Source organism: Callorhinchus milii, unplaced genomic scaffold, assembly GCF_018977255.1.
Source record: "Callorhinchus milii isolate IMCB2004 unplaced genomic scaffold, IMCB_Cmil_1.0 Scaffold10, whole genome shotgun sequence".
NCBI classification, from domain to species: domain Eukaryota; kingdom Metazoa; phylum Chordata; class Chondrichthyes; order Chimaeriformes; family Callorhinchidae; genus Callorhinchus; species Callorhinchus milii.
This window is the reverse complement of record NW_024704751.1, coordinates 15,189,361-15,202,550: the sequence shown is the minus strand read 5'-3', so window position 1 is coordinate 15,202,550 and position 13,190 is coordinate 15,189,361. Positions and strand designations below refer to the sequence as shown.

The 13,190-nt window shown below is 40.3% G+C and overlaps 1 protein-coding gene across 1 annotated transcript in view; it reads left to right on the top strand.

Annotated features, from left to right (window-relative positions):
* The first annotated feature begins 6,034 nt into the window (after positions 1–6,034).
* nkain1 (sodium/potassium transporting ATPase interacting 1) overlaps positions 6,035–13,190 on the top strand; it is an 81,163-nt gene continuing 74,007 nt past the window's right edge. The window contains exon 1 of the mRNA XM_042338919.1: positions 6,035–6,304. Coding sequence (XP_042194853.1) covers positions 6,251–6,304 — 54 coding nt within the window. The 5' untranslated portion in view covers positions 6,035–6,250. The remainder of the gene's footprint in view (positions 6,305–13,190) is intronic.

The following is a 13,190-nucleotide window of genomic DNA, read 5'->3' as shown; positions in this document are numbered from 1 at the left end:
GTTGTTCTCAGAGGTGGGTTGTCAGGAAGCAGAGAAGAGAGGCCCAAGTGCATCTCTACAAGAGGATGGAAGAATCAGAAAAAGAAACAGACCATTTCACTTAAATGAAAACCTTCTACTTTCTCAATATATAACGTGACTGCCTGGCACACACTTGTTCATTTGGCTTTTCTCTGGAGGGTGTACAGCAGGTGTTCTGAGTAAACTTTGAGAGCAGGCACTCTTGCTTTGCGGAAATATAATAGTTCTGTGCCTGACACATTTTCATCCAGAATATATTTTAGATTTATATTCTCTGTAGACTTATCCACAGATATCTAAATATCTGGCAATACAAAACACTGAAAGGTTACCCAAAGCGATTCTACCACAAAGCAATTCTGGATCCAAGAGACACTAAACATTTATAGTCAGCGACAGCCCTTCGCACAACATACTCAGGTTGTCCAGAAATTCTCATCTTTTATAACACAGCATATGCACACCTCCTTTTCACTTGCTTAAAATATCTTACAGCTCTACTGGAACCGCAAAGTGATTTAAGTTTCCCTCCCCAAAATATCGGGACTCTCCTTTATATCAGAAATACTCACCGGCTCTTGAAAGTCATCTTTGCAAATGGGTTGCCCTGGGACAAGTGCGAGAGGAAGTTCTGGAAAGTTTTCCATTGTCAACTCATCATGTAATACAAAATAAAGTTTGAAAACAGAAATGGAGAATCTCAGTGCACAGAAGGAAACAGATTGAAATTCTGTCATAATTTGGTACACATTGCTGAGTGAATGGCAGCAGGCTACAAGTCTATCCTATCACCCCTGGGACCTTTGGGATCTGGGTTAAATTGTGGTCAATACAAAAAAATACAATACAAAATTACAATTGCATAGCGCCTTTCATGTTGGGAGGACGTCCCAAGGTCCTGGTCTGTCTCTGACTGATAGGATATAAATTTCCTGTCCGGTGGCTGCAGTGGTCCTAAGTGAAATTAGTTTGAATAGATCCAATCTCATTTCTGATAGGCTTGGGGCCACAGCACAAAATGTGCTCTAATTTGGCGCACCGGCACCCAAATTGGCGTTCTTGTTAAAAAAAATGCTATCAGAATGCTGGTGTCAAAAATGGAAATCACATACTGGTGTAATTTGGAAGATCCCGAGTTTGTTGGGTGAGACACCCTTTACTCCAGTTAATATTTTATACGATAAACCTCGCAATAAGTCCTATCAGTTGGGACCATACATTTAATCTGATTGATGCAAAGTATATGAAATTTGCATAAATTACAGGAAATTCAAAGGGACTTGGGAAGATGTATGATTTAGGTGATTATACGATGTGTACAGAACAGATTTCAGTGTATTTTACTGTATAATATACAATTTTACTGTTAAGATGTGTTAATTTTTACTTTTACAGTTTTGTAAAGGTTTTCGCTGGTAGCTATCTCAGGGAAGAGATGCCACTCGTACGTACATCATTGCTTTTACTGTCTTCTGCCTGGATTGATTCCTTTGGGACGAATGGATCAGCCTCTGGTTGCTCAGTGGTCAAATAATGTTCTGGTTTCTCTTGTGGATCAGTTGACAAACAAAATGGAACATCATTCTTCAAACGGTGTGCTGGATGCCTTGGCCAATCATCCCATCTAATACATCCTGTTTTATTTGGAAGAATAGTCTCTGAGACATTAGCCTCTGTGAGATCTTCCTCTGGGAGATCTTGTTGTGGGAGATCAACACCTTTGAGATCCACACCTGGAAGATCAACACCTGGGCGATCAACATCTGGGAGATCAACATCTGGGAGATCACCACCTGGGAGATCAACATCTGGGAGATCAACATCTGGGAGATCAACACTTGGGAGATCAACATCTGGGAGATCAACATCTGGGAGATCAATATCTGGGAGATCAACACCTGGGAGTTCAACATCTGGGGGATCAGCCTTTGAGAGATCAGCCTTTGAGAGATCAGCCTGTGAAGAATCAGCTGTCAAAAGATATCCTGAATGCTTTGGAGGATCAGCCTCTGTAACAAGCCATATGTTTTCGTTGAGCTCAGTCTTTGGAAGATGGGCCTGGAAACGTTTTTTTAACTTTTGCCAAGGTTCAGCTGTCGGTGGATATCTTAGTAGTTTCTTTACAGGGTGAGTGGCGAGAAGATGTCCTGGACTGATATTCACTGTTGATTTCTCTTGCGACACCTAGGGATATGATCAGTTGGAAACAAAATAATATAGCTGCCATAGAGGATCAATCGGCATTGTCCCTTTCCTCAGGTTTCGCAATTTATGCAAAAAAAAACAGACGGCTCTGAACTTTAGCGGACAATTTAATGCAATCTCGCTCATGTTCTATTGTTACATCACTTGGGTCAGTCGTTCAGTTCTTCCAACAATGGGTCACCTGCTCTGATTGTTTAATTGGTCATTTATTGGTTAACTTGCTCTGAGGACCCGCGAGTCGTCAAACTAATGAAAGATCTAAATCATCGTGTTGCTGCAAGAGATTTATTGCATGCCTGAAGCCAGTCGCAGGAGGAAATTCCTTCACAGGAGAAATTTTCTAGGTCTCTTTCATCCGCTGTGCACGTGATGAAAAACGACCAGATAAAGCTGCTGCGAGTGAATGGAATTGCTTCACATTATTAATAAGAATATTTGATGGAGCACCATCTCATGTCATCGAAAACATCTCACAGCCTCACATACAGTGTGCATTTGTGGGTCAACACTTGTAGTAGCAACGATGAGGCTAACACTTCATTAGAAAGGAGATAGCATTATAAGAATAAGAATAATCTTTGCATTTGCTAGAGCGCCTTAACACTTCGTTGAGCCATCTCAAGCCGCTTCACAGAATATATTGTAAAATGGATTAATTGACTACGTATTTTGTGGGCAAGATGCGACAGCCAATTTTTGCACAAGAGGAGTGGATTGAGTGACCACATTTTTTTTTACACATACCCATCATCATCAATATATTTTAAGTACTCGTTCTGAGGCGAAGCAATCAAAGCCACACCAGGGATTCGACAATGAGAACTAAATCAAAGCACATTACAAACTGATGGATTTAAGCGGCTTTTTTTTGCGTGTTTCTACTCAGAAATCTCAGTCTCCGAACTTACTTCAAGCGGAAATGCAGACTCAGAGCTGGTGGTCAGCAGGTCACCAAGCGGATATTGGTTCTTGGGATCAACATCACCTGGAGGCTGCCTTGGATACTCATAGACAGGTGGCTCCTCAATGCTTGACCCATAGAGTGACTCCTTCAAACACTGGGGGAATAAAGTCTCAGGTGGCCCATCAGAAAATAAATTATGATACAGGACATTCAGAGAAAAAGTTGCAGTGACGATAAAGATAATGCCACACCAGAAAGACATTGGTTGGATGGATGATCTGCACCACTTTGGTGATGATGGACTACATTGTATTACATCCCCATCCCCTGGTCTCTCCCCTTGTCTGAGCTATTCAAGTCGTTTCCAGGACGAGACATTGAGGAACGTCACAAAGCTCTGATTCTCGAGTCCACACAGAGAGAGAGAGAGAGAGAGAGACCTTTGGCACAAAACCACAAGAGAAACATCATCTTTCCACAGACAACAGCCTTTTGGAATCAAAAACCTGCCACTTCTCTTTTTTTTTAACAATAAAGACACTTCCCCAAGTATTTCGATTTGAATGAAGCATTTGTTCTTTTCTTCTTCTTTTTTTTTAATTTAAAAAAAAATAATTCTTCTTCTTTTGAACGTCATTTTAAAACGATTTTTAAAATTTTTTTTTAAAAAAATGATCATTTTAAAATGACTTAAGCCTAATAACATTTTTTTTAATAAAAAAAAAACGACCTAGAAATTTTGAGGGAGCAATGAATCTATTTGCTATTTCGCAAAGTCTGGTCTGTCGTTAATAGATTGGTGATTTTTGATAAACTCAGTTGACAAAAGTTAATGAAGTATCTGACTTGAAAGTTGCCCAATTCTTGAGATCCAGTGAAAAAACATTTAAAACGATGAATAAGACACATTCCACCCCGAAAAAGGCTAAAAAAAAATTGCAAGGGGCAAACAACAATATACAAGTTATAATTATTCAAGGCTTATACAGTGATATAACAGTCAATGCAACCTTCTGCATCTTATAATATGATAATGATGAAGAGATTTATTAGTTCAGTTGGAAGATGGGGAGGAAAGGATTTGGAAGCAGCACTCGAAAGGGTTTCTGTTCCCAAGGAATCTTAGCTGAACTGTCCTTGCAATTGCATTTCATAAGAGTTAATTAAATTGGGCATTTCCAGCATTATTTTGCTTTTTCAAGTCGAATTCCAGCTGACCACTAGAGGTCGCCAGTCACCGCTCTACACACTGTCTTAATAATAATAATAATCCTTGCATTATTATTATTATTATTAAGACATTATTATTATTAACTCCTCAAAGTGTGAACAAGCGCTTAGCCAGACATATACTATATATAATATACACACACACGCACACACACAGCAAAATAATTAGCGCTGATTGGAAAAAAAATTGAACCGTTTCCGTCCAATTTGTCTAATTGAGTTAAACAATACGCTAAGCCGCGTTGCTCGAAGAACACCCGAAGATGCGGTGAGACGCTGTATCAAATGCGAGGAATATTTTTATTATTAACTTGTTAGTCCACTCGCTTCCCAAGCGAGAGGACCCGGGTTTGATTCCTAGGTGGGGCGAAACCCTCGGCAAGTTTCCTTACTCCACGTGCAGTAAGCAGGAGCCCGGTTGTTAGTCGATTAGCGGATTCTGACGGTAATAATCCTTCACCCCCCCCAAAATAATTTGATCACTCATTCCGGTTTATGGGACACAGCTGAGGGCAATTAGCTGCTGAGTTTCGCTCACAAAACACACACTTTACAATATATTCTGTGAAGCACTTTTAGACGTCTCAATGACATGTAAGGTATTATATCGAATGCGAGGATTATAATTATTATAATAACGTAATTTAATTTATTGTTCTGGGAATGAGAAGCAAAATATGGAAACAAAAGGTGGGGAGAGAGAGAAATAGAGGAGGGGCAGATCAACAATGAATAGAAATACACTGCACTTCCAAGTTATATAAAAGATAGAAACAAAAAGAAATGCGTGGGGGTGGGGTGAGGGGCGGGTGGAATGGGTAAAGCAATGGATCCGATTGTTTAAAGAGTGATTTGAGGGAGAAAACATTGATTGTGGAACTCGAGTAAAAAGTAATCGCAATAATAATAATCCTCGCATTCGATACAACGCCTTATCACGTCGTCGAGACGCCTCAAAGCGCTTCACGGGATATACTGTATTTTGCGGGCAGAACGCGCTGATGTAGAATAGCAATGAATAACTTTATTTTAAATATAAAAACGATTCCTTTTATACGTGTGTGTGTGGGTGGGGGGGGGGTAAGTGGTTGGGTGAAAGCATTTATATGAAATCAAGTGCTATCTGTGTGGCTGCTTAGTTAAAGTCTCCAACATAAGTGGTCGTTGGATAAGACAGCTGGTGATCACAGGGGTTGTCAATCAATCAGACAAATCACAGCTTCTTCTCTGAATTAAATAATTCCCCATCTCTTTTATTACCACCACCACACCCAGTGACTGTGTGAAAAGGGGTTTGATCAGGGCAGTACATTGTGAAACCTTTCCCCCACCCCTCTCTCCATCTCCCCCCCCCCACCACCACCACCCCCTCTCACCATCTCCCCAGTCAATGAGTTTCCCCCAACGTTGTGCACTGAAATTGGACAGATTCATTAGTCCTGAGCTGAGAGAGAGAGAGAGAGAGAAAGAAAGAGAGTAGCAGTGAGATGGATAGCAGCATCTAAAGGCGTGGCAAGCCTCTCTCAATGCCTTTTGCTCTCTGTCTCTCTCTCTCTCTCTCTGTCTGTCTGTCTCTTGCAAAGTGGACTATGAGAAAGCAATGAAGAGTGAGGTTGCAGGGGAAAGGAGAGAGCTTTAAAGGAAAAGGGAAGAGGTGGGTGAGTGGGAGAAGAGGGGCTGAGTGAGTGAGTGAGGCTGATTTTTTTTTAATATATATACCCAGCCTGGTCACTGAGGACAGCAGGACCATGCTAACCCAAGGCTGGAGCTTTGGACGTGAATAACTGTTGTGTGTTTTTTTTTTGCAAAAATATTCCCATTTGTTTGGGTTGATATCAATTTGCAGCCCATCCACCACCTCCCCACTGAAACTGACCAGAGTCTGGGACGATGGGTAGATGCAATGGTCGATGTAGTCTGATTGCACTCTGCTGTCTGCAGTTGGTAAGTCCAAGGTTTTTTTTTCTTAATTTGAAGCATTCACATTTGGAGTGTATGTGTGTTATGTGTTATGTGTGTGTGAGTGTGTGTGTGTGTCTGTCTGTCTTTGCTGGAAACAAAATGACATGGATTTTGTATGTGAATTGATCAAAACACAAGGATGAATCCCTTTATTTAGTTTCAAGGTGGGTGCTAATTATATGGACCACCAGCTCATGTTTTTTTCAATCATTATTTATTATTATCATCATCATCATCATCAATAACAAAATGTTTATTATTATTGTCTGATTTTTTTTTCCCTCTCCATCTCAGTCTATTTTCCCCTCTCAAAGAATCTGGATTTTTTTTGTATTGCAATTCCCCCCCCCCCCCACCTCTCTCCCCTCCCTCCTTATATTGTCATTCTATTCCAATCTTTCCCCAATTGCTACTGTACTTTTAATGTCATTGCACTCTTAGTGCAGTTTGTCAGGGGTCAAAACTGATGTGTCAGACTTGGTCATTTGTGCTGACTAGTTGTGCAACCTCGTTAAGAATTGGTTAAGTGGCTTTTTTGGCACTTTGTGTGTGAAATGTCTGGGATCCTTACTATAACTTGTTCGCTTTTTGAACACGTACAAGGATTATATTTTATATATGGCAGAAGTCAGGCTATCCCAACACTAAGTGTGATCTGGGCTGTACACTTGAGTTTTCCTATTAAAACTATAACCAGCGAACAAGAGACGAATGGTGTTATTTCAATCCGGCAATGATGTTTTATTTCAAGCCATTGGGCATTGTATGTTTCCGAACTGACATGATGGGTAGAATAGATCTCAGGATTCTGTGTAGAGTATTTGCATAAAGGTGTGTATCTCTGGAATGATACTGGTTGTATCTTTTGATAGTGGCTCTCATATGTCACCCAGTGGGTAAATATTTTATTATTAAAAGGAAGAAAACAGTCTTTCGTTTACATGTGTATGTTTACACTCTTACCAACTGTTACTTACAATGTGTTAGCCAGTGTATTCCACCTTAGCAGGCTCCTGGGGACAAAAGGGTTAACGCAGTCTAATGGCAATAGACAGTCATTGTCTTGGCTTAATGTCCGAGATGTACTCCAGTCGCTTAATGGGGCGAAAGCTCTTTCAGTACAAATTAGACAGAGCCTTTCGCGTCAGGACGACGTCTCAAAGCTCTTCAGAATGTTGGCCGGGCACACGAACAAAAGAAGGAGGTGGAGGGAAAGATGACCCAAAAATGCGCTCAAAGAGGTAGGTCTTGACACTCTCGTCTAAGCAGGCTATATTTGAGCAAGTACTGTTCAAGCTTCAAGAGTCAACGTACAATAAATATAGGTTGGCTGTTTGGGAGAAAACTTTTATTGACTGAAAGACTACAAACTGGATCTCGTGATGATATTTTTACATCTTTTAAAAATAGACAGGAACTGTGTTTTGTTGCTGTTCAAGCATTCCGAGTCGCTGCCCTGCGTGAAGGGCGCTATATCAAAAGCAAATTGTTGTTGTTGTTGCTGTTGTTGCTCATGCTCGAAAGGAGTAAAAAAAACACACCCATTTGAAACTGATCTTGCGTTGGATTCACACACAGCGTGTTTGGAAATGTACTGGTGAAAATTAACGTGAGCTTGTCAGAAGACATTAGAGTCTTTCTTCTCTTCTCTCCCCCCCCCCACCCGTGACCTTCTTCAAGCTGAGTGTTACAGGTCAGTTGATAAATATCAAGAAAATGGAGGTTTGTGGTTGCCTTGATTGACCCTTGAGCCCTCCAAAGTTAATCACTCGGCTTCGGAGCACTTAACTCAGCATCTCGCATTGTAGGGTCAAGGCGGAAGGTGGGGGAGAAAAGTGCAGAGCCATGTATAGACTATAGCAATGTGGGTTAGGGTAGGTCAGTGCTGCCGACTGAATGAGTTGACATCGGCTATAAGGCTGTGCCAATTTGCCGGCTAATTTGGTACGGATCAAAAAGTGCTAATGTTGTCTTTTCTGGGTACCACTAGTCCAACTCGTCATATCCATGGACATCACTTTGGACCTCACCCACGTGGTTTACGCTTAACTAGTTACAAATTACTAATAATAAACCTTGCATTTGATATCGCGTCTTGTCACGTTGTCAAGACGTTCTCCTGTACGGGCAGACGGGACCTTGGTTTAGCGTCTCATCCAATGGACTTCGAAATCCAAAATCCTCAATCGCATGTAAAATCAGGCCATGGCCTCTTCCGAAACCCTTATCGTCATGCTGCTAAGTAATAATTATTAACATTTATTATTCATTAATAAAATTGATAATCCTTGCATTTGATATAACGGCTTTCCCATCGGTGGGACATCTCAAAGCGCTTCCCAGGGTTAACTGTAAAGCGCAGTGACTGTGTATTTTGCAGTCAACACATCTTTGCGAACAGCAGTGCCACCCAAACAGCTATGAAAGCGAGTGACCAATTATTATTATGTGGGGGGGATTGTTGGCCAGGACAAACTCCGTTCACTTTCTGAGTACAATGGCTGTAGGTCCATGTTTAGTACAGTTTGAATGTCTCTTTTAGGTGCACGTTTTAATTATTTTTTTAATGATCTAAAATTAGATTGAAAGACCACATTAGATGATCCTTTAACTAATCCCTTGTAGGAGGCACCTTACTGATTTGCATGTTAAGCACACACTTGTAAATTGATAATTATTATGAGCAGAAGAAACACATGGACATTAAGCAACCCAGACACCAGGAAACGTGGACTAGTGATTACATTTCAATTAACTGGTCTTTTTTTTGGGTGGTGGTGGTGGTGGGTTCAGCCACATGGTTCAATTAAATACAGCTAATAATTCATAACAATAATTGATAAATGGTTATATTTGCATTTGACAGCATTTTTTGTATTGGGGGGACATGTCAAGGCATTTTACAGGATTTTTCTTACCGTAAAGTGTAGTGACTGCGTATTCTGTTGTCGAATGTTCTTTGCAGTGCACTCCTCTTAATTTAATTTTCTGAATGTTTATACAGCATGCTCAATCTAGCAATGTATTAATAAGCGTATCTTCTAACATTAGGTCATGTAATGTCAATGAGGATTTCTGGGATGTTTTTCTGGGGGTGGGTGGGGGAGAGGTAAGTAGTACTATGTCCCAATTTGATCATCTCAGTAGTTCCAATGATTACAGTGTCCTCATTGTGTAGTTAGACATAATTCTGTTATTCCTTCGCGGGTGACATTTCAAATTACTATAATGTTCATTTGCATTTCCTGCATTAAAGTCTTTTTAAAAGCACACCAGATAATTTTTTTTCAATGAAATTGGCAGTTTTGCTAACTTTTTTTCACAAAAGAGCTCTCCTTCACTCAGTTGTCCAAGCATTGTTGTCTGCCGTGTACATTTCACGGTAAACTTACCCAGAAAGACCCAACTCCGTCTCTACCAGCTCTTTGTGTGTGATCTGTGAGACCACTTTTCCTCTGCACGCTTGACAATGTTGGCTGTGTTTGTGAGGTGGTCTTTCTGGTTGTATAATCAAAACAAATTCCATATCTGAAACCGATATAGTAATAATTCATTCTGATGTCTGGCTTTCCCATTAAACTGACATAATGATATTGATTGTTCTACATGAGAACATTTCTTATTTTCCTCAGTGGATAGAGCGGTGAAGAAATAAATAGCAGGAGGATTTTCTTATCTATTGCAAAGAATATATATTTTTTTAAACCACTGAGCACAGTATGGTTAATGCTAATCACAAATTGTTTCAAGCCACAACCCCAGGCTGTGATGGGGTCAAAAGCGGTTTTAGATTTTACATGGATTTCCATTCTAATTCTTGGTTTGAGATGTCTCAAAGACGTGATAAGGATTATTATTTTTATTATTATAATTCTTGGTCACTCTTAACGCATAAGGCAATATTTCTGTTCATTCCACCCTGTTTCACTCGGACCAAAACTTTTCATTCTGACCAACGTGTGCCAATCTTTTCTCTTTGTTCGAGCTTTTGGGTTCAATCTATTGACCTACTTCATATTAAAAAAAAGGAAGAAAAAAAAACTGACATTCATTATTTATGACCGAATAATAAAGTTCTGATTTTTTTTCTCTCCCCCTTCTGGCTGCTTCATTTCACCCACAAAATACACAATCACTGCACTTTGCAGTATATCCTGTGAAGCATTTTGGAACATCTCAACAACGTGATAAGGTGTTAGATCAAATTCAATATTTAATCAAACAGTTGATGGGTTGAAATCCCAAAAGCAAGACAACAGACTTCCGAGTCAGGGTCTCTAGCTGTGTAAGGCCAGTATTGTATCTGAACTGTTTCCACATCATCAACTATTTCAATCTATTAAAAGGGCAGAGTGGGAGGCTAACCAGTCCCCTTGTCCCTGCTTGTGATTAAAACTGTCATCGATAAATAGGGCCAAGAGACCAGAGATGTCTGAGGCTTTTCAGATGTCTCTTAAATGTGATATTAGCCTGGTCCCTGTGGATTTCCATACGGCAGCGTTTCAAATGCTGTAGTCTCTGGGACAACAACAACAAGGCTGTTTTGAAGTTAATGTCTTTGTCTGTTTCATGTTTACTGCTGATCTTGTCATATGTGGAGTCCTGTAATCTCACAAGTTAGAGGACCTGGGTTTGATACCCAGGCAGGGCGAAACATTGGGCAAGTTTCCTTATTCCGCCTGCCTCTGATTATCTAGCAGCAAGTAGGAACCTGGTTGTTAGTCGATTGGAGGATCGCTTTTCCGGGGGTAATAATCCCTTCAAAAAATAAAACTGAATGATTTTGTGACACAATTCACAACTGTTTGTGGGACGCTGCTGTGTGCAATTGGCTGCCTCATTTCGCCTACAAAATACAGTCAATCCACTTTACAATATATTCTGTGAAGCTCTTTGAGACATCTTAATGACACAATAAGGCGCTATATCAAATGTAAGGATTATTATTAACTACCACATTGCTCACATTGTCGAAGTTTCTGGAGAGACAAATGCATTCGGTAGACTGACGGATGCTATGTCTCCTCTCTTTTCTTGCCTCTGATCAATGAAGATCTCTGCCAAAAAATAACAGGAAGAGAAACCAGCCAAAACTCTCGTGCCTTGAGCAAGATTGATTCAGTTTCATTGAGTCTTAATTTTCACTCTTTTTTTTAAAACAAAACTCATAAATTCCAGATCCTTTTTATTTCGTATGAAATTGCCTTCCATCGCCTGGTTGGAAATGATGATGCAGTGTTTGGGTGGGGGGGGAGGGGGTGGTTGTTAGCTTTTATTAGGGGTTTAAGACCAATTATATTATGAAATGCATCACTATTCGAGTGTTTGATACAACTGTCTTCCAAGAGCGATCGCCACTCTTTAGCATTAAAGCTGATGTGAATCATGTTTAATCCTGATGGATTCTTTTATTTGAAACAAAAAATTGCTTTTGTAAAAATGTATTCATTATATAATGCCCAGAAGCAAAACTTTTATTTTAAACCATGGAGAGTGCCTTCACATATCTACAGCTGAGTTAAGGTATGAGTGTCGGAAACTGGAGGGCGAGGAGCAAAATTGAGCCAAACCCTTGGAGCTACGTCTAAAACAAAAACTTGGGTGGTTGGTCAGTCAGTGGTGGCTTGAAGGTCCCCTTGCCGTTAATGCAAAGTACTAACGCCACAGTATAATTGATCAGATTTGCAGCGCACACAATTGGAAATACAAGTGAGCTGATACGTTTTTCCAGTCGATCAGCCTTTATCTTAAGGCAACTAACTGGGTTTCGAGAAGGCACATGTAATTTCCGTATCTTTCACACGGTTTCTGCAGAGAATTCACTAATGAAGAGGTAATATGGTGTTGGTGGTGTGGGGGGGAATGCAATTCCCTTCAGTAGGAGATGGCTTTTGTCTGATTTATTAGGAATTGCGGAATAAGATTGGTGATGCATGATTCAGAACACCCTCCTGATGACACCTTTTGCCTTGCGTTCAAATAAAAATTATGCTTTTAAATATTTTATTAGCCCACTTCTATGGAACAGTACTGTGCATCCAGTCTAAGGCAGGAAAATGCTGGGAGTATATTAGTTTGATGTCTACGTATGCTAAATTGGATGTGACTGTTTGCTTTTTTTTTGGAAAGACTGTAAAAAACTGTCGCAAGCAGAAACTCATCACGATGCTGAAAGTTATCCAAACCAGACTGAGACTTCCGACTAAACTAGATTTTTCCATGTGTCTGGATAGAGTGTGTGCTCTCTCTCTCTCCCTCCCCCTCCCCAGCCAAGGCTTGGAACCCAGCATGTGTGCTGGGGGTAACTGCTGGAGTTTAACCAGCTAAAACCAGCTAAAATAGTTTGCCGTTGAAAGCACTGCGTGGCAAGTTTCATGCTGCGTATCCAGCAAAGACTTCCTCCCTATTAATTTGCAGGGTTAACAGGAGCTGAGTGGAAAGAACCTTTTTAAAATCCAACAGTGCTGGCAACTGCTTTCAGACTTTGGTTATCGTCGGCTTAATCAAATTGAACTGGTATTTTAGAATGAGGGTATTGTGTGTTCAAAGATTTTCCATAGACCATATTATGGTTGGAACCTAATATAGGCACGAACCTCTACGTCTTTGTATGTGTAATGTCAGTCATTTCTCTAAGCAACCTGACGGGGTTAGCAGCTATACAATGTCAGGCATCACGCGTCCAAAATTATAGACTGTGGCTGTTGGAATTTATTATTCATTCTGTCCAGCTTCAAACTACTGCCTGCGAAACTAGGACAAGAGAAATTACCTTCTAATCGCATTCAAATATGCTTTGAATATGTGGAGCAAAAGGAAACAACGGTGGTCTAGGTTTGGGCATTACTGGCCAATTTGTGGATCATTT